Raw genomic sequence first — 21,613 nt, forward strand, 5'->3', positions numbered from 1 at the left:
CTGCTGTGAAATTTTGTTTGAAATTATTAGAAGGTAATTTACTTTTCAAAACAACCATGTCAGTACCATGCCAGAAAAACAGAAGACCTTAATTCTGTTATAAATGAGACTTACCTAGATCCAGCTGAACCAAAGTTGTGATATTAACTGGCCTTGTAGGGGCCACATGTTAGTAAGACATATCATAAGATTACATTAGGAGTCACCATGTCTTTGATATTATGGATGACCTGAAATACAGTAGAAACAATACTGAACTGATCTGAACTGAGGGAAATACAAATCAGAATGTGACAGTACTGCACATCTATTAGAACTGCTAAACTTCAAAACATGACAATATCTGTTGCTGGAGAGGGGAAGAACAGGACCTCTACTTCTCTGCTGGTGGAGTACAGATACAATCATTTTGGAAGACAGTTTGGAATTTTTTCCTTTAACTAAACAAGTCTTACCATGCATATAAAAATCACCTCTAGTATTTAGACAATTGTTTTGAAAAACTGTGTTCAAACAAAACTGCCATAAATTATATACATCAGCTCTATTCATAATGGCTAAAAGCTTAAAGATATTAGGATGTTCTTCTGTAGGTGAATGCATTAGCATATTGGGGCACTGACATGTGAAGGGCAAGAGCATATGCACCCCAAATATGCCTGTTTAATGTAAGAATTATTTTAGGCTGATTAAGTTTTTAAACTGCAAACACATATCTATAAATCCATCAGAAGTTACCTTTTTATGAGGTGATTACAGAGGGGACCTCAGCCAAGAATGAAGAAAAGTATAGGGAAAGTCATTTTTCCCATCCTACACAGGCAATGGAATAGTTTAGCTATTGAAAGAAATGAACCACAAACCCAAGCAGACAAAGATGACTCTACATATATATTGCTAAGGGTTAAAATATAAAATAACATAATGCAGGAGACAAAATAATTTATTTGGGGTCTTAAGAATTGCTATTCAGAAGACAGACTGAGGTAACCCTGAAAGGTTCTTGGTGAAGGGTTCTTGTTTTATCCCAGAAAAATTCAGAGATGAGACAGAGAAATCAAGACAGAGAAAGCAAGGATTTATTTAAAGTACACTCTCAGTGGGAAGAGCATACAGGCTCAGGTGAATAGCTGCCCTGAGTTTTTTTGGCAAGCCAGGTAGGTGGAACATAATATTCACTGAGTTTGGGGGTCATGCTCTCTGATTTTTATTGCAGCACCGTCTTCCTGGAGGGAAGGACTTTTGTCCTTATTTAGCATTGATCAGAAATGTCATGGCATCAGTGCAGGATGGACACTTATCTGCAAGGCTTATTTTATGGTAATGAAAGTATAATGAGCGAAAGGTTACATTCAGACACCAGATATTCCTGCATTTTCCCACATTTCTTTGTTCTGCCTCCAGAACACATATCTCCAAATGTATGGTTTCCAGTATGGAGGTTCCAAGGATCCCCCTCTCCTCTGCACAAGATGCATAGCTTCCTGCCATCTGGCCCATGCTCCCCTTTCTCTGCTCATATCTAGCTTTTGTTGTTGTTTAGCTGCTCAGTCATGTTCGCCTCTTTGTGACCCCATGGACTATAGCCCCACCAGGCTCCTCTAACCATGGAATTTCACAGGCAAGAATAATGGAGTAGGTTGCCATATCTAGCTACCTTCCTGTTTTAACAAAAATATTCTGGAGGGAGAGAGACAGGGACTTTTAAAAACAAAAGGCAATGAGGCTGATAAAAGTGGCCTGGCGACAGTCATGACTGACTCTGTTGGAAGTCTGGAAATGTTTGTCCTTAAAGAATCACCAGTTGTTTCAGGGTAGAGGTAAAAAAAAAAGTTGATAGATTCTCATGAATTACAGTATAAGAAGCCAATAAGTAAATAGGCTGTCATGAGTTTCTGGCAGATGTGCTAAAAGACTTCAACAGGTGAAAAACACAAACAAAATAAACCCTAAAATACAGAAAATACAAACAGACCAACTGACCATCCTCTGGCCCTTTCTCCCTGCTAGTTCTCCTCTCCATGTTCTGGGATGTCAAGGAATTAGGAAGAGTTGTCTGGCAGCTCCCCTTAGACCTGACTGCACCTAGTGTCTTCACCTCCCCTAAACATGCCCCACCCATCAGAGACACCATGCCAGAGGGAGCCTCAACAACCAATGATCCAGTGTGTCAACCAACAATCAATGATCCAAAGTGTCAACCAACAATGTGTCAGGGCTTTTTTGATTACAAGGGACTAGACACACTCAAGTGAAATAAATATAGATGATAGAAAGCAATCTTTACAAGAGACAAGTTGAAGAGTGGGTTCAGAGGTGTCAGACCCAAGGGCTCACATAGTGTGCAACCTGGCCCCTCTCTGTCAGTCCTGCTGAGTGCCTTACGGTGACTCCACTCAGGCAGTCTCTCACTCAGCACCTCTAGGATGACACAAGCTCAAAGCCCATTCTACTGGGAATGGTTTCTCCTTCACTAGGGTTCAATGAAACTCATGACTTGGAATGCCTTTGGTCTGGCTTGGATAACATTCTCGCCCTCATAGCAATCAGAGGACAGAAAATGGAACTGGCTAGACATGCATCATATACGCATCTTCCAGATGGGTGGAGTGTGGGATCAGCCCTCTGATACTGTCTGGACTGGAAGCACGTGAGATGTAGCTCCCTAAAGAAAGCTGGGGTGCTGTACTTGGACATGTGGACAGATTCTGGCTCAGTGAAAGCAGCAGATCCCACTGCACAGCACAGAATCTGAAGCAGAAGGTTAAAAGGGATTTACTTAGAGTCAGTGGCTATAGCTACCTGTCAAATGCTCTTGCTATCCAGCCACAGCAAGTTCTTCCATTTGCTGAAGAGCAAGGATGATGATGGTGGTAAACTCCAGGCTCCAGCCTTGAACATCAGGTTCTTGCATCTCAAGAGACTGGCTCAGAACAGGTCTTGTGCCCTTGCAAGGCCCACAGACCTGTCTTGTTCCTAGGAGGTGGGAGCTCAGGATTCAAACCTACTCTGGGCCACATTAATCAACCACTTCCCCAAACAGCTCATTTTTCCAGCCTCTTCTCCCTGTGCTACAAAGAACAAACACCAAATGATAAGGGTGTAAGGAAATCCTTGCTCAATGAAGTACTGGGAGTTTCAAGGCTTATTCAATACCATGGAATTCATAACTGGCAGGCTTTCCAAAGTCCACATGGGTGCACATGGTTCTCCAAACACCAAGAAGCCTGTGAAACCATCCATTAGGAGGCCGCATTGTTCACATATCTTTGACTCTTAACAAGTACGAATGTCAAAAGTTTGCAACAACTGGAAGGTGAAAGGATTACAGGGCCACAGTCCGCTGTCTGGTTGCTGTGGCCAGGGCCACGCTCAACATTAGGAAGGTTATTAACTCAGTTTGGGATTCTAACTGGACTATCCTGGGTCATCTACTGACATATGAACCAACAGCTACAGCTTGAGGGAAAGAATCTGCAGCTAAGCGGGGCCTGTGTCACACATTCTACCCGAGTGGAAGATAGAAGGCAAAGGAAATATGGTGTACTATTACCAGTAAAAGGGGGTAAAAAATTCTGGGAGCCCAAAACAACCAACATCCAGCACAGGCTTCTCTCCAGGGTGGACACAATCTAACTGGGAAGATGTCCTAAAAGTTTTTTCATACTTGACATATTCACAGGGTTTCTTTCTAGTATGGACTCTTTGATGCTGAACCAGATTTCTTTTGCTAGTGAAGACTTTTCCACACTCATCACAGGAGGTCTCTTGAATATGGATTCTTAGATGCCTTTTCAACTGAGCCTGAGTACTAAACACTTTTCCACAACATATACAGTCAAAAGGTTTCACCTCACTATGGACTCGCTGGTGCCGAGTTAGTTTTGTATGGAAGTTGAAGGCTTGCCCACATATTTTACAAGAGTAAGGCTTTTCCCCTGTGTGAATACGCTGATGCTGACTAAGATGAGAAGTCCTTCCAAAGCTTTTGCCACACTCATTACACTCATATGGTTTCTCTCCAGTGTGGATTTTCTGATGTCGCAGAAGTGGTGAATTACCAACAAAAGCTTTTCCACACTCATTACACTCATAAGGTTTCTCTCCAGTGTGAATTCTCTGGTGTATAACAAACTCAGAACTACTGGTGAAACCATTTCCACACTCCCTACAGAGATAGGGTCTGTCCCCACTGTGGATTCTCTGATGCCTGACCAGATTTGCATTATCATTAAAGGCTCTCCCACACTCTTCACACTGATAGGGTTTCTCACCGGTGTGGATTCTCTGATGTCGAATTAATGAAGAATTGCCATTAAAGGCTTTTCCACACTCATTACACTCAAAGGGTTTCTCCCCAGTGTGGATTCTCTGATGTCTAACATAGTAAGAAAAATAGCTGAAACATTTCCCACACTCCTCACATCTGAAGGGCTTCCTATCATAGTGGATTCTTAGAACCTTTCGTCTAACATTTTTCACTGTGGGGATTTCCTGGTGTTGCTCCAGTTCACATGTTTCTAGGAAGCTGCTTTTGTTAAGAACATTTTTCTGTGGCCCATGTGACATCATCATGTCTCTTTCTTCAGAAATTCCCCATGTTGGTGTTAACTCACTGTCCATGTTGGTCCTGGCATCTGACATAACAAACAGAAAACAAAAATGCCACCTGAGAATTATAGCAAAAACAAAAGAATATTGAAAATTATAGTGGTTACCCCTTATCTGCAGTCCCTCTTTCCATAGTTTCAGTTTCCTTGTCAACCACAAGCCAAAAATATTAAACGTAAAGTTCCAGAAATAAATAATCCTTAAGTTTTAAATTGTGCACTGTTCTGAATAGCATAATGAAACCTAGCACCAACCCACTCCAACCAGATGTAACTCATCCTTTTGTATATGCTACCTGCCTATTAATAAGTAGCTGATTCAGTTATCAGATAGACCTTTGCAGGATTTCAGTACTTGTGTTCAAGTAACCCTTATTTTATTTCATAATGGCTCCAACATGCAAGAGGAGTGACACTGGCAACATGGGTATTCTCTTACTGTGTCTAATTTATCACAGGTATGCATATATTAAAAAAAGACATGATAGGTACATAGTTGATTTGCTGTACCCAAGAAAGCAGACCCCACGGTTACAAAGGTCCTGGAGTCAATCCCCTGTGGATACCCAGGGATAACTCCATAGGGTTTGATACTACCTGCAGTTTCAGGCATCCACTGGGGATCTGAAAACATATACCCCATATTTAACTATCCCTGGTGGTTCAGTCAGTAACAAATTTGCTTGCAATGCAGGAGACCTGGGTTCAGTCCTTGGGCTGGGAAGATCCCCTGGAGAAGGAAATGGCTACCTACTCCAGTACTCTTGCCTGGAGAATTCCATGGACAGAGGAGCCTGGTGGGCTATAGTCCATGGGGTTACAAAGAGTTGGACATAACTAAGTGACTAACACTTTCACTTTCACAACAGAGATTTTAGAGATTACTAAACTCCCAACATCAGCCTGCTGATCAGTAAGGCTAATAAAATGAAAGTGTCAAATATTTATAGGTAGAGAAGTTTACAAGGAAATAGATTTGAGAATTATGAGATGCATAAATTGAAAATATGTGGAAAAGAGTTATGGTTGGTGGAAATGGTTTTGTATTTGCCTATTTTGAGAAATCATCTATTTAAATCCTTCACAGCATGGTTCATTTAAAACATACTGCTCTGTAAAGCTCTATAGTCACCGCCTCACTTACTTTTATAGATGTCTCTGGTCCCCTGTGCAGGAGGATTATCCTGTGTCTCCAGGCCTACAGGCAAATCCCCTCTCTCTAGAAGTGAGACTAACGCAGGTTTGGGAACTGGGTATCCTGAAAAGGGTAAAAAATGGCACCTGTCAGTCCTGTGTCTGCTGTGTCAAAAGAGTGAAAAGCTCAAGAGTCTCTGTGAGACTAGAATAGATCCACAGTAAAGGGCTCAGGACTGGGGAAAGCCAAGATTTTTGCTCAAGTGGAAAATAAGCATTTGTGATTGCTTCCTAAAACTAGACCCACGAGTAAGTTAGTGATCCTGAGGGACATATGCAAACAAAGGGAAGGGGTCATACCCTTCCCTAGACTACAGGGAGACAAATGTAAGGTGAAAACTTATCTAACAATAGACACTACTTAGCCTGCAGAGGCCCTGGGAGGATGGAGCATACTCATACCAGGCGAAAACAATTCCCTACATTGGGACCAAACTGACCCAAGACTTGTCCCTACCCAATAACCTCTCAAGTGGGTCATTTGGTCTCCGTCCCAGGACCATGGAGGGTACAAGAGATAACTCCCTGCTTTCCACACCACACCCCTGGCTGATAAGGAGGGGAAAAGGAAGGAAACAGGAAAGCACAGATCTGAGCACCAGGAGAAAGTAGCCTTACCCAGGGATGTCAAGTTCCCATAGATCTCCAGCATCACACTTCTGTACAGGGCCCTCTGTGCAGGAGAAAGCCCAGCCCATTCTGTCCGGGTGAAGTAAACAGCCACATCCTCAAAGGTCACCACCTCCTAAAACAAGAGGTTCCTGCTATGCCAGAGCCAATTCTCTGGCTCAGAGTGTGGGGTACAAGGGACAGGGATAGTGAGCTGATTGTTAAATGACTGTTGCTACAACAAAAAGTCTGGAACTTCTCTCACTAAAAGTTAGAACTTCCATTTCGACACAAAATTTAGTCTCATGAAACATAACATCATGTTTTGAAAACCCTGGAAAGTCTCCCATGAATTAAAATCCCTAGAGCAAAATCTCTTTGATTCTATAAAACTTTCAATCTTTTATTGTTGCACCTACAAGTAAACAGTTAGCTTTATCTCTTCAGACACTCACTCAGAAGTGACATTGCAGGACCAACCTGTTCCCCCTTCATTGCCCCAAGTGCCTAATCAATCCATATGTTCCCCACGCATGCTCATTCTACCCCAGACCTCAAGTTCAAATGACAGGAACAGAGTCATGGTTTGCTCTGATGACTGGCCTCATCCGACCCTCATCTCCTGCTTGCAGAAGGGGTTGTGCAGCTGTGCTCAAGAATGTCCAGCAGAGAGAACTCAGTGCTGCATGGGACAGTGTATTCTGCTTCCTGATGGGTTTTCCTGGGAGAATATGCTTCTGGAATCAAATTGCTGCTGGGTAGTTCTTTTAACTGCTTTTCTTCATACACCTCCAAAACAATCTGTAAATGTTTCTGTCAACTAAGTATCATGCTTTTTCAATAGCCACCCTTTCCCATCCCTGATGGCCCCACTCTACCTTGCCAGAAAGCTCAAGATCTGGCTTAGAATTTTTATTCATTCCCCAGACTTTGGTATCAAACTTGGTTACCTGAATATGCAGGGAATGTCCTCCCACCTTTCAATACCTCAATTGACTCTGCAGATCTCATGAGCACTGCCACCATCTAACACCAAATGCATCCACTCTATCTGCCTCCTGCTAAACTGGCTCTATCTTCAATTCATGTAACTAACCAGCACAGTGAGTGAAAGTGTTGTTTCTCAACACAGAAATAGTACGAATTTCATCCCAGTCTCCTAAATTAGAAATCTGAAATTCATCCTGGACTAACTTGCCCTACTCACTGCTCATTTCCAATAAGCAGTCAGTAATCAAATCCTGCCAATTTTATTTTCTAAATATTTCTGGAATCTGATTCCTCTTCACTATCATACAATCAGGTCACTAATACCTGCTAGGGATACTTAACTCCAATTCTAGGCCTGTCCTGCATTGAATCCTTCCTCAGCCAGCTATACAATCATGGACTTATAACAACAAACTGACTTAGTCAACTGAATGACTTCCTTGAATGAGTCATCATGAACTACAACAATGGTTCTCAAGGTGCGGTACCTCACCGCACTAGCAGGATCACCTAGGAACTTGCCAGAAAGGCAAATTCACAGGCCCTATCCGACACCAATCTGTGGTTTCATAAGCCCTCCAGGTGATTCTTATGCACAGTAAAGTCCAAGAACCCTGGACTACAGGATAAAATCCGAGCTCAGGAAACCAAGCTCTATCAGGTAACAAATGATGAGGGGAAAGCACAAGACTGTACAGAGAAACTAGCTGGGAAGCTCTGCAAACACAATCTAAGAAAAGGAATAACAAACCCTTAAGGAGGTCAATATAAAAGATGGGACAAATGGAAGAGAGAGTAGCTAGAGTCAGACTCTGAAAATGGCATCAAGGGAGAACAGAGTCAACAACTACTCAGCAACCTAGAAACTGAGTAGTCAGGATTGTGACCCGGTGATACCAGTAACTGACAACTTATGTAAGATTAGAAGATGGGAGCAGCAGGGTAGACAATGTCAGGCAGAGGGACAAGCCAGATATCAGAAATCCAGGACAGGAACCTGGGATATGGTTCATAGATGCTGAGTTAGTAGATAAATAAGTCCCAGGAATAAGGAAATAGTTAAGGAACATCCAGCAATTCATCAGTCTCAAAAAGTGAAATCAACTCAAGAAATCAATTTCCTTATCCCATATATGTATTTAATGTTCACTTCACAGATGAAGTTAAGGTGCAAAGAAGCTAAGTGACTGGCTCAAGGCCACAATGTCACAGAGGCTTTACAGGAGTCCTAACTTCAGGTGTTTTGTCCTAGTGCAGATTTTTCCTGTCATAGCCCCCTGCCTTGATTAGCCAAGTCAACTTCTGAATAAATGGTACAAGCTCCCTTTTTCTTGTATTCTTCCTGCTATCACTCTGCCCCTGCCTCCCAAGAACCTTGTGGTCTCCCTGATCTTGATTACTCCCGCTGTGTAATGGACACCTATAATGCCAATCTGAGTCCCTCATTCTCACAGGGCCCTCTGCAGGAGGAACCACTAAACCTGGAAACCCACTAGCTCAACAGAGATCCTCAGAGTACAGGAGACTATCCCTCTGCATCCCTAGACCCTCTATGCAGCCACTGTTGCTGGACTTCTGGCTGCTCATTCCCACGTCATCAGCTTTCTCCCAGCATCCAGTCCTACTGAAGAGAATCAACAAGGGTCTTCCGACTGCTTTGGCTCTAAGACTTCTTGCTAGAATCATCTCTCTCATCCCCTCTTTCTTCACATCAGATCTCTCCAAGGCTGACCTGAGGGAATTACAGCTCACCTGGTGCCAGACTTTCAGGGGCATGACAGCCATTATTGGGCTCTCTCTCAATGAAGGGCAGGGGCTGAGGGAAGAAGCAAAGAGAAACAAGAGTGAGCCGATCCAGACAAAGGCTCTTTTTTAAAACAAATCTGCCAATAACAGCAACAACCATTTACTAAATGCCACTGAGTAAATGGTATATGACTATTTCCCCACAATATGCCATGAGGTTTGAATTCTTAGGAAATTAAGATTTTGAAAGATAAGTAACTTGATCTTGGGTATCAGAGCTTGTACTCACCAACATCGTGCAACACTGTCTGTCCTAAGACATGAGAACAAGGGAACACGAATACACAAAGAGCAAACAAGCAATACACCAGAAAACTCAAAGCAAACCCTATAAGAAGGAACCTAGACCTTTATTTTTAAAAATAAAATTTTACTGAGAAACATAAATGGTTAAAAAAAAGAATTATGTTTTTGGATGATAAATATATATCCATTCATTCAATCACCTCAATAATTCTTTAAACCTTTTTTTTTTTCCCCAAATAAGAAAACAGTCTAAGAAAATAATTTTCTCTATGAAGGTCACTCAGCCAGTGGATGGATGAACTTGGATCCCAAACCAGATGGGCCTGATTTCCAGAGGCCAAGCTTTTAATAACTACATCAAATTGCTTCCAACAGAAATCCCAAGAGGATTTTTTCTTTTAGAACTCAATAAAGGGATTCTAAGGCTAAAAAAACAGATAAAGGTAGCCCCCCAAATCAGAAAAATCATCTTAGAGTAAGGTTTCCTTTTCTTGATCTTGGGGCACACATTTTTTTTCACCACCCTCTTCTAGGACCCAGTGATAACCAGAAACCAATTAGCAAAAGACCATGAAAAGACCACTTCAACAGGCAAAAATGTCTGGGTCACTACTTTAATTATATCATCCCCTACAGACACTTTGTATTCTTGTTACGCAGTCATATCCTACCAAAAAGCCAAGACTTTCCCAAATGAAATTCACTGCATGCAGCCATCTCCTGCTAGCCTCATCTCTGTGCCCCCCTCCTTTCTTTTAGTTTAGCCACACTGGTCTTCTTTCAGCTTCTCTATTATGCTACCCAGGACCTTTGTACCTGCTGTTTCCTCTGCATGAACCACTCTTCTCCAACCTTTAGAACCTTTGTAACTGAGACTGTGTGCAATACTTTTCAGAAGTCGGCCCTCTGTTCATATAGGTAACTGCCAGCTCACCACAGCCTGTCTCTAAGACCAGATCGGGGCCCCAGGTTACACACTGCACTAGCACTGTATTCTCTCTCTTGTATACCACCTCTCTCAGTTTAAGACGCTGTGTTTTCTTTATCCAACATTTATCTCAAACTTATTTCATTCCAGGCCAAGTGCGAGGCACAGGACAAAAAGTCGAGAAAGAAGGGTGTGATCCCTTCCTTCATGGGGCTTAAACTAAAAGAAACAGAAATAAGAATCAAAGATCCTCAGAATTATCTTTAAAACCACAATCGTGACTAGTGACAGGGATACTTTATCCTAGATGCGGAGGCTTAAGAATAGGAACTACTTAAGTTGAAAGGAAAATCTTTGAAAAGTTAACAGTATGGGCAAAAATATGTTCTTGAAGGAAAGTCCAAAGAATCAAGGGGAATGTGCTTAAGACGAAGGTGAAGAAGTTGTAAGAGATCAAGTTCTGCAAGGCCTTGTGCACGTCAAGAATGATCGCACTGGATTAACAGAGGACTTTTAATTAAACTGAAAGGTCCCTGGGAGAGGGGCCCACGGCCCTCTCATTAGCAGCTGCATCTTGGGAACCTAGAATAGCAACTAGCATTTAGCGGCTCAGTTAGCAGTTGCTAGGAGAAGGTAATGGCAACCCACTCCAGCACTCTTCCCTGGTAAATCCCATGGACGGAGGAGCCTGGCAGGCTGCGGTCCCATGGATCGCTAAGAGTCGGACACGACTGAGCGACTTCACTTTCACTTTTCACTTTCATGCACTGGAGAAGGAAATGGCAACCCACTTCAGTGTTCTTGCCTGGAGAATCCCAGGGACGGGGGAGCCTGATGGGCTGCCGTCTATGGGGGTCGCACAGAGTCGGACACGACTGAAGCGACTTAGCAGCAGCAGCCCAGGGAGCAGGGGAGGCTGTGGCTGTGTGAGATCAAACGGCGTCTCCTTTTCATCCACAGCCTTACACAAGGCGGCCGCTAAGGACTGGGGCGAAGGCACCGAGGGCCGGGCTGACTGGCCGGCGGGCGCGTTAGCTCCCCGGACCAGGTGGCGCCGCCCGACTCCCTCCACCTGGACACGAGGGGCTAAGCGGACAGCCTTCTCCAGGGTGAAAGGTGTGCTCCCAGCAGGATCGCTGAGGCAACAAGACCCAGAAACTCACCTCAGGAAAAGTGCAATATGTGGTGTGACCGGAAGTGCGTCACTACGTCGGCCGTCTCACCCAAGTATCGCTAACTTCCTCTCTAGGAAGCCAGAGCGCACGTCTCTGTGGTCCCTGGCTTTCCTCTCCAGGCGCGCGATTTTAACCGGCGACCTCAAACAGAAAAAGCTTATCGTTAAGCTAATCTCTAGCTGAAATTTAGAATTTCCTTCAATTTTGTGTTGGCGAGGACCACAACAGTATCAGCAGTGCCTTGTGACTTTGTCAGCAATAGGAATCCCACGTTTTCATATCACATTACAATTGCAGTTATAGGGGAACTTCGATTTCATGCACGATCATTTTTGCCTTAGCCGACCAAAAAGTACTTAAACTGTTTTGTTGCAGTGTGTATATTGATATGATTTGACGTGATTGTGTCCTTGCTGCTGAAAACAATGATCAGAGACAGAATGCCTTCCCTCTAAGGTCGGCAACAAGGCAGGTATGACCACTCTTCCCATTATATTATTCAACATCGCACTGGAGTCCTAGCAAGTGCAGAAAGGCCAGAAAAGGAAATAAAAGGCATAGAGATTAGAAATAAAACTGTTAAGATTTGCAGAGGACATTATTATCTACATAAAAAAAAAAAATCCAAAGAAAGCTACAAAACTGCTAGAACTAACAAGTGAGTTTAGCAAGATCACAGAGTTAAAGGTGCAAAAAGATAAACTGTTGGAAACTGAAATATACAGCAATAAAATTTCCTGTAATACAACTTCAATAAAAGTTTTAAAATAGTACCATTTACAACAGCACAGAAAACATGAAATATGTATAAATCTAACAAAATATGTGTAAGATACAAATGATGAAAATTATAATGACAGAAGAGATGAAAGAATACCTAATAAATTGAGAGAGATACTCTCTTCACTGATTGAAAAACCCAATATTAAGATGTCAATTATCCCCAAATTTCTCTCTATATTTAAAGCAATCCAATCAAAATCCCAGCAAGACCCTTTAATAGAAATCAACAAGCTGATTCAATTCAACTGTATGTCAATCATTTGATAGAACTAAAAAAAAGCAGTGGAGAAAGGAGGGGTTTCTTAGTAAATTATGCTGAAACATTTGGATATCACAATAGGAAAAGGAAATAAGATTCTTACTTCACACCATACTAAAATAAATTCTAACAAGAGTGTCCACTTTCACCACTATTATTCAACATAGTTCTGGAAGTCCTAGCTACAGCAATCAGAGAAGGAAAAGAAATAAAGGAATCCAGATTGGAAAAGAAGAAGTAAATCTCTCACTGTTTGCAGATGACATGATATTGTATATAGAAAACCCTAAAGATGGTATCAGAAAATTACTAGAGCTAATCAGTGAATTTAGCAAAGTTGCAGGATACAAAATCAATACACATAAATCACTTGCATTTCTATATCTAACAATGAAAAGTCGGAGAAATTAAGGAATCAACCCCATTCACCATTGCAACAAACAGAATTAAATATCTAGGAATAAAGTTACCTAAGGAGACAAAAGAACTGTACACAGAAAATTATAAGACACTGATGAAAGAAGTCAAAGATGACATAAACAGATGGAGAGATATTCCATGTTCCTGGGTAGGAAGAATCAATATTGTGAAAATGACTATACTACCAAATGCAAACTACAGATTCAATGTGATCCCTATCAAATTACCAATGGCATTTTTTTCACAGAACTAGAACAAAACTTTCACAATTCATATGGAAACACAAAAGACCCCAAATAGCCAAAGCAGACTTGAGAAAGAAGAATGGAGCTGGAGGAATCAACCTTCCTGACCTCAGATTATACTACAAAGCTAGTCATCAAGACAGTATGGTACTGGCACAAAAACAGAAATATAGACCAATGGAACAAGATAGAAAGCCCAGAAATAAACCCATGCACCTATGGGTACCTTATTTTTGACAAAGGAGGAAACAATGGGGCAAAGACAGCCTCTTCAATAAACAGTGCTGGGAAAAATGGACAGCTACATGTAAAAGAATGAAATTAGAACACTTCCTAACACCATACAGAAAGATAAACTCCAAATGGATTAAAGACCTAAATGTAAGACCAGAAACTATAAAACTCTCAGAGGAATACTAATAGGCAGACACTCAATGACATAAATCAAAGCAAGATCCTCTATGACCCACCTCCTAGAGTAACCAAAATAAAAACGAAAGTAAACAAGTGGGACCTGATTAAATGTAAAAGCTTTTGCACAGCAAAGGGAACTATAAGCAAGATGAAAAGACAACCCTCGGAGTGGGAGAAAATAATAGCAAATGAAACAACTGACAAAGGATTAATTTCCAAAATATACAAGCAGCTCATACAACTCAATGCCAAAAAAACAAACAACCCAATCAAAAAGTGGGGAAAAGACCTAAACAGACATTTCTCCAAAGAAGACATACAGATGGCTAACAAACACATGAAAAGATGCTCAACATCGCTCATTATTAGAGAAACGCAAATCAAAACCACAATGAGATATCACCTCACACCGGTCAAAATGGACATCATCAAATAGTCTACAAACAATAAATGCTGGAGAGGGTGTGGAGAAAAGGGAACACTCTTGCACTCTTGGTTGGAATGTAAATTATACAGCCACTATGGAAGACGGTACAGAGATTCCTTAAAAAACTAGGACTAAAACCACCAAATGACCCAGCAATCCCACTCCTAGGCATATACCCTGAGGAAACCAAAATTGAAAAAGACACATGTATCCCATTGTTCACTGCAGCACTATTTACAGTATAGCTAGAACATGGAAGCAACCTAGATGTCCATTGACAGACAGATGAATGGATAAAGAAGTTGTGGTACATATATACAATGGTATAATACCTAGCCATAAAAAGGAACACATCTGAGTCAGTTCTGATGAGATGGGTGAACCTAGAACCTATTATACAGAGTGAAGTGAATCAGAAAGAGAAATATCTTATTCTAATGCATATATACGGAATCTAGAAAAAATGGTGCTGAATAATTTATTTACAGGGAGGCAATGGAGAAACAGACATAGAGAATAGACTTATGGACATGGGGAGAGGGGAGGAGAGGGTGAGATGTATGGAAAGAGTAACATGGAAACTTAATTACCGTATGTAAAATAGATAGCCAACAGGAATTTGCTTTATGGCTCAGGGAACTCAAACAGGGGCTCTGTAACGACCTAGAGGGGTGGGGTGGGGTGGGATATGGGGAGGGAGGTTCAAAAGGGAGAGGATATATGTATACCTGTGGCTGATTCATGTTGAGGTTTGACAGAAAATGACAAAATTCTGTAAAGCAATTATCCTTCAATAAAAAATTTAAAAATAAGTTCTAGTTTGGAGAAAAATCTGATTGTGACAAATCTACATCTTTAATGAGAAAGTAATGGCAGAATCCCCGGTGGTAGAGAGGATAGGAACCCACCTGCCAATTCAGGGGACACAGGTTCAGTCCCTGGTCAGGGAAGATTCCACATGTGGAGGGGCAACTAAGCCTGTACACACAGCTATTAAAGCCCGAGCACCCTAGAGTTTGTGCTCTGCCACGAGAAGCCACTGTAATAAGAAGCTCACACACAAAGAGTAGGCCTCTCTCGCCACAACTCAAGGAAGCCCGCATGCAACAAAAGACCAACCACAGCCAAGACAAAGTAAATAACTTTTTTAAAAAAGAAAGTATGGGCAATATGATTTCTACAATGTGCTGTATCTTGTCTGTCCCCACATGTAATTTCTGAACCCCGTAATGGATACCTCAACACAGGGCTGCTCAAGCTACACTCCAGCACTCCCGGCAGATGGACATGTGATTCAGAGGCATCTTACATGGCCTCCCTGTACATGCTTGTACTCACTTGCTGCCTACTGTGCCATAATAATACCCAGTGGGACTGATAACCTCTTCGTGGTCTGGGTTGTTTTCTATGACTGCCCCTCTTGCCCTCCTGCAAGCCAAGGAGAGAAGCCTCAGGAGAAATCAAACCTGATAACACCTTGATTTTGAAATTCCAGCCTGCAGAACTGTGAGAACATAAATTTCTGTTATTTAAGCCTCACAGTCTGTGGTGTTTTGTCATGGCAGCACATGCAAACTACTTTAGACATATGAAGTTAAGACATACTGGTAGTGTCAGAGGCTGCTGGTTGCCTACACGAACATCCATTCATCCGTCTTGTTTAGTAACAGAAAACTGAATTAGGGATTGGTACCTTGCCTCTCAGCCAAGGACATTTCTTGCCACCCTTGTAAGTCTGTGGGTCTCCCAGGACCAAGGTCTACATAATGAAGTGGAAGAATTTTCAGCACGCATAGATTACTCCCTTGAAAGGAAGGTGACATGATCTTCTTCCCTCCCTCCATCCCACATCCTGGAATGGCTAGAACTCCAGTTGTTGCTTTAGATGATGAGAATATGGCCACATCTGATGGATGGCAGTGTGGTGAACCTGAAGGAACCAGGATTCCCGCTGATGGTGTGCAGCTGCCTATCTCCATATCTCTTTTTTAAAAAGGAAGGGGTCAACTCCAGTCTTATTTTAAGCTCTATTATTTTGGATTTTCAGTTATATGCATGTGAACCTAACCAAGTCTGAGCCAAAGATAGTAAATCAGTTGGAGAGGGCCTCCAGCAGTGGCACCTAGGTCACATATCATGGATAATTTGCTAGATGCTCAAGTTCCAGGAAGATGGAGCTACTCCAGTGCCTCAGAAATGAAAGGTACCTTGGGGGTCCAGCTCTCTCTGGCTCAGACACTTACCATGAAGGCACTATTTTCGAATAGTGTAGCAACAAAAATGCCAGTGCCACACTGCCACTAAGCCTTAATGGGGAATCTAGGAACTGGGTCCATTGCCTCCTAGAGCTGTATTTTCTTCCGCATGCACCTGGTCTTCTTGGAGCCTACCCCGAGAGGTGATCCTCCTATCTCCTCACAAGGTCTCCTATGGTTTTGGCATCACCACATGGCTAACTCAGATGCCCCAGCAACTGTAAAGAAATAATGTTGCCTGCCATTTCAGTTCAACAAGGATCAAGACACTAGCCACTGCAGTCTCCTACCCATAGTGCACCCGAGGGCAATTTAGGGTGGAGAAAAATAGGAAGCATTCTGTGCTTTGGGTAGAACCCTTGGTTACATAGATACATATTCAAGGAAAATTTTCAGTGAACCCAAATTCTTAAATCTTTCCATACAAAGAAAAGCATTAAAATCATTAACCTGAGGTACCTGTGCTTTGTGTTATATATACTGGCTCCTCCTTCCTTATCTCTTCAGAGTAGCAGAGGATCCCCAGAAAAAGTAAACTCCACTATAGATAAACACACAAACTTAAAAAAAAAAAAAAGCAATTTTGATTGAGGTTAAGTGGATGAGACAAAAAGTAAGGTCCAAGATCTAGGGTTAATAAGAAAACAGAATGTAAGATAAGTCTGAACATAAATAAAGACATAAAAGAAGAAATCAAAACCTTGAGGAAAGTGATGTTTTATAAACAGACGTGAAAATGAACTAAATAGAACTTTACAAGTGAATATAGACACTGAATTTAAATCCTCAGTGGATGGGTTGGACAGCAGAGTGCAGTCAATGAGAAAGAGAAACTGAATATAGACCTAGACTATAGCACAGCTAGACAGAGATGGAAAATATAAAACCACAATGCTAAGCATCAGTGAAAAGGAATGAACTTGAGCTATGTGGTTAAATATCAACTCTATAAAGTTGAATTTAAAAAGTAAGTGGTGCTCTAGTGGTTAAGAATCCACCTTGCAGTGCAGGGGACACCGGTTCAATCCCTGGTCCAGGAAGATCCCACATGCCGCAAGGCAACTAAAGCCTGTATGCCACAACTACTGAGCCTGTGCTCTGAGGCCCTCAAGCTGCAACTACTGAGTCCGCGCATTTAGAACCTGGGCTCCACAACTACCGCAATGAGAAGCCTGTACGCTGCAACTAGAGAATAGCCCCTGCTTGTCGCAACTAGAGAAAACCCACAAGAAGCAATGGAGACCCAGAGCAGCCAGAAATTAAAAATGATATTTTTTAAAAAGTAAGCTGCAGAAGAAAACATCAAGTTTACTACTTATGTAGATTCAAAACATGTAAAATAGTATTATGATGCTTATGGAAATAACCATATATAAAAGTATAAAAGCATCTTTGGGCATGAATAAGACCAATTCATATGGTAACTACCTCAGGAATCAGAGAGTGGGAAAGCAATTCAAAAGAGGTACACAGGGGACTTCAATTCCATCTGCAATGGTTTAGTTCTAAAAAACATACGTTAACCATGACAAAATGGTCAGAAACAATAAAGCTAAGGGCAGGTACACAGGTGTTTGTTATTCTATTTTCCTAAACCTGAAATATTTTAAAGAATTTTTTTTAAACCTCAACAGTTTCACTAGTAGAATAAAACCAGGAGAAATATCTTTTTTTGTTTAATTGACGAAAGAGCAAAAGAAAAAGAAAAAGGGACACAAAACAGGATACAAGTAATCATTACAAACTAAAGGCATTCAAGATGACAGACATCAGACCAAAATTTATCACAAGTATAAGTTGGGGGACTTCCCTGATGGTCCAGTGGTTAAGACTCTGTGCTCCCAATGCAGGGGGCCTAGGTTCGATCCCTGGTTAGGGAATTAGATCCCACACGCTGCAACAAAGATCCTGAGTGCCACAGCTAAGACTGGGCACGGTCAAACAAATCAAAAAAAAACTGGGTTAAAAATTCCTAGATGCATCAACACAGAAAACAGATGAAACATACTCTGTCTACATGACTGGGGCTACTTTCCTTAAATCCAAAGGTAAATAAGCCTGTGAATAAGCCTTTACCAAGGCATCCCTCCCAAGCCAGAGCAGTTCTAATACCTGGAGAGCCCCTACTCTTTTCACTGAAGACAAGATCCTATACACTCATGAACTACACTATCCTAAACATAAATTTCTAAATTACTAATGCAACAAATTAAATGTGAGGTCTCATGAACCATTTTCCTATCTTTCATATGCAATACGTGCTTCCTGATATTTCTTGCCAAAGCCCAGGAATCATTAAAAACTTTGGGGACAATAAGTTCTGTGTTACACATGGATTCTTGTACCAAACTGGTAGGTTTGGATGCTCCAAGACCACTGGACACTTCAACAACTGCAGTTAAAGCCTTAGCTTTTGGTAACAGAACCCAGGGGACTGTTCATCTCCCAGGGCTGAGGCAGAGACTCCAAGGTGGGAACCACTGCACCAGAGAGGCCCTCCACCAGGAGCACTGAGGCCAGTGCCCTCCCTGGTCTCTTCCTTCCAGCATGGATAGCCTCAAGCATTACCCGGCTCAAGGGATATAGAATGAATCATATACAAGAGACAGTCAGGGTTCACAGAGTTTTAATAAGGCCACAGCAATCACATCCTGGGATCAGGAGAGGGGAGAAATGGAACAATTTCAAACACTGGAAGGCCTCCCTTGGTTCAGTTCAGTTCAGTCACTCAGTCTGTCCGACTCTTTGCGACCCCATGGACTGCAGCACGTCAGGCCTCCCTGTCCATCACCAACTTCCAGAGTTCATGTCCATTGAGTTAGTGATGCCACCAACCATCTCACCCTCTGTCGTCCCCTTCTCCTCTCCCCTTCAGACTTTCCCACCATCAGGGTCTTTTCAAATGAGTCAGCTATTCACATCAGTGGCCAAAGTATTGGAGCTTCACCTTCAGTATCAGTCCTTCCAAGGAACACCCAGGACTGATTTCCTTTAGAACGGACTGGTTGAATCTCCTTGCAGTCCAAGGGACTCTCAAGAGTCTTCTCCAACACCACAGTTCAAAAGCATCAATTCTTCCGCACTCAGCTTTGTTCATAGTCCAACTCTCACATCCACACATGACTACTGGAAAAATTATAGCCTTGACCACACGGACATTTGTTGGCAAAGTAACATCTCTACTTTTTAATATGCTGTCTAGGTTGGTCATAACTTTTCTTCCAAGGAGTAAGCGTCTTTTAATTTCATGGCTGCAGTCACCATCTGCAGTGATTTTGGAGCCCCCAAAAATAAAGTCTGACACTGTTTCCACTGTTTCTCCGTCTATTTGCCATGAAGTGATGGGACCAGATGCCATGATCTTTGTTTTCTGAATGTTAGCTTTAAGCCAACCTTTTCACTCTCCTCTTTCACTTTCATCAAGAGGCTCTTTAGTTCTTCCTCACTTTCTGCCGTAAGGGTGTGTCATCTGCATATCTGAGGTTATTGATATTTCTCCCAGCAATCTTGATTCCAGCTTGTGCTTCTTCCAACCCAGCGTTTCTCATGATGTACTCTGTATAGAAGTTAAATAAGCAGGGTGACAATATACAGCCTTGCTGTACTCCTTTTCCTATTTGGAACCAGTATGTTGTTCCATGTCCAGTTCTAACTGTTGCTTCCTGACCAGCACACAGATTTCTCAAGAGGCAGGTCAGGTGATCTGGTATTCCCATCTCTTTCAGAATTTTCCACAGTTTATTGTGATCCACACAGTCAAAGGCTTTGGCATAGTCAATAAAGCAGAAGTAGATGTTTTTCTGGATCTCTCTTGCTTTTTTTGATGATCCAGCGGATGTTGGCAATTTGATCTCTGGTTCCTCTGCCTTTTCTAAAACCAGCTTAAACTTCTGGAAGTTCACGGTTCATATATTGTTAAAGCCTGGCTTGGAGAATTTTGAGTATTACTTTACTAGCGTGTGCTGCTGCTGCTGCTAAGTCGCTTCAGTCGTGTCCGACCCTGTGTGACCTCATAGACGGCAGCCCACCAGGCTCCCCCATTCCTGGGATTCTCCAGGCAAGAACACTGGAGTGGGGTGCCATTTCCTTCTCCAATGCATGAAAGTGAAAAGTGAAAGTGAAGTCGCTCAGTCGTGTCTGACTCTCCGCGACTCCATGGACTGCAGCCCACCAGGTTCCTCCATCCATGGAACGTTCCAGGCAAAAGTACAGGAGTGGGGTGCCATTGACTTCTCCATACTAGTGTGTGAGATGAGTGCAATTGTGCAGTAATTTGAGCATTCTTTGGCATTGCCTTTCTTAGGGATTGGAATGAAAACTGACCTTTTTCAGTCCTGTGGCCACTGCTGAGTTTTCCAAATTTGCTGGCATATTGAGTGCAGCACTTTCACAGCATCATCTTTTAGGATTTTAGGACCTCCCTTGGTCCTAAAGCCTAGAGCCAGACATCCTGGAATGTGAAGTCAAGTGGGCCTTAGAAAGCATCACTATGAACAAAGCTAGTGGAGGTGATGGAATTCCAGTTGAGCTATTTCAAATCCTGAAAGATGATGCTGTGAAAGTGCTGCACTCAATATGCCAGCAAATTTGGAAAACTTAGCAGTGGCCACAGGACTGGAAAACGTCAGTTTTCATTCCAATCCCTAAGAAAGGCAATGCCAAAGAATGTTCAAACTACTGCACAATTGCACTCATCTCACATGCTAGTAAAGTAATGCTCAAAATTCTCCAAGCCAGGAGAATTTTCAATTCAGTAATACATGAACCATGAACTTCCAGATGTTCAAGCTGGTTTTAGAAAAGGCAGAGGAACCAGAGATCAAATTGCCAACATCCGCTGGATCATGGAAAAAGCAAGAGAGAAATCACTGCAGATGGTGACTGCAGCCATGAACTTAAAAGACGCTTACTCCTTGGAAGAAAAGTTGTGACCAACCTAGATAGCATATTCAAAAACAGAGACTTTACTTTGCCAACAAAGGTCCATCTAGTCAAGGCTATGGTTTTTCCAGTAGTCATGTATGGATGTGAGAGTTGGACTGTGAAGATAGCTGAGCGCCGAAGGATTGATGCTTTTTGAACTGTGGTGTTGGAGAAGACTCTTGAGAGTCCCTTGGACTGCAAGGAGATTCAACCAGTCCATTCTAAAGGAGATCAGTCCTGGGTGTTCTTTGGAAGGAATGATGCTAAAGTTGAAACTCCAGTACTTTGGCCACCTCATGCAGAGAGTTGACTCATTGGAAAAGACTCTG

At 42.2% G+C, this 21,613-nt stretch overlaps 1 protein-coding gene and 1 non-coding gene across 2 annotated transcripts; one reads left to right on the top strand and one right to left on the bottom strand.

Annotated features, from left to right (window-relative positions):
* Positions 1-1,057: 1,057 nt before the first annotated feature.
* LOC120873202 (zinc finger protein 19-like) lies at positions 1,058-11,593 on the bottom strand. The gene is made up of 5 exons (XM_040254007.1): positions 11,547-11,593; positions 9,156-9,219; positions 6,423-6,549; positions 5,755-5,868; positions 1,058-3,071 (listed from the first exon to the last, which is right to left on the bottom strand). The coding sequence occupies exons 2-5, from the start codon at positions 9,186-9,188 to the stop codon at positions 2,992-2,994; spliced, it is 354 nt and encodes a 117-aa protein (XP_040109941.1). The 5' UTR covers positions 9,189-9,219; positions 11,547-11,593; the 3' UTR covers positions 1,058-2,991.
* A 6,575-nt stretch (positions 11,594-18,168) lies between these two features.
* TRNAG-CCC lies at positions 18,169-18,241 on the top strand. The gene has a single exon. It is a non-coding gene; the product is annotated as a tRNA-Gly (tRNA).
* The last annotated feature ends 3,372 nt before the right edge of the window (positions 18,242-21,613 follow it).

The sequence above is a fragment of the Oryx dammah genome, unplaced genomic scaffold (genome assembly GCF_014754425.2).
Source record: "Oryx dammah isolate SB20612 unplaced genomic scaffold, SCBI_Odam_1.1 HiC_scaffold_13, whole genome shotgun sequence".
Taxonomy (NCBI): Eukaryota; Metazoa; Chordata; class Mammalia; order Artiodactyla; family Bovidae; genus Oryx; species Oryx dammah.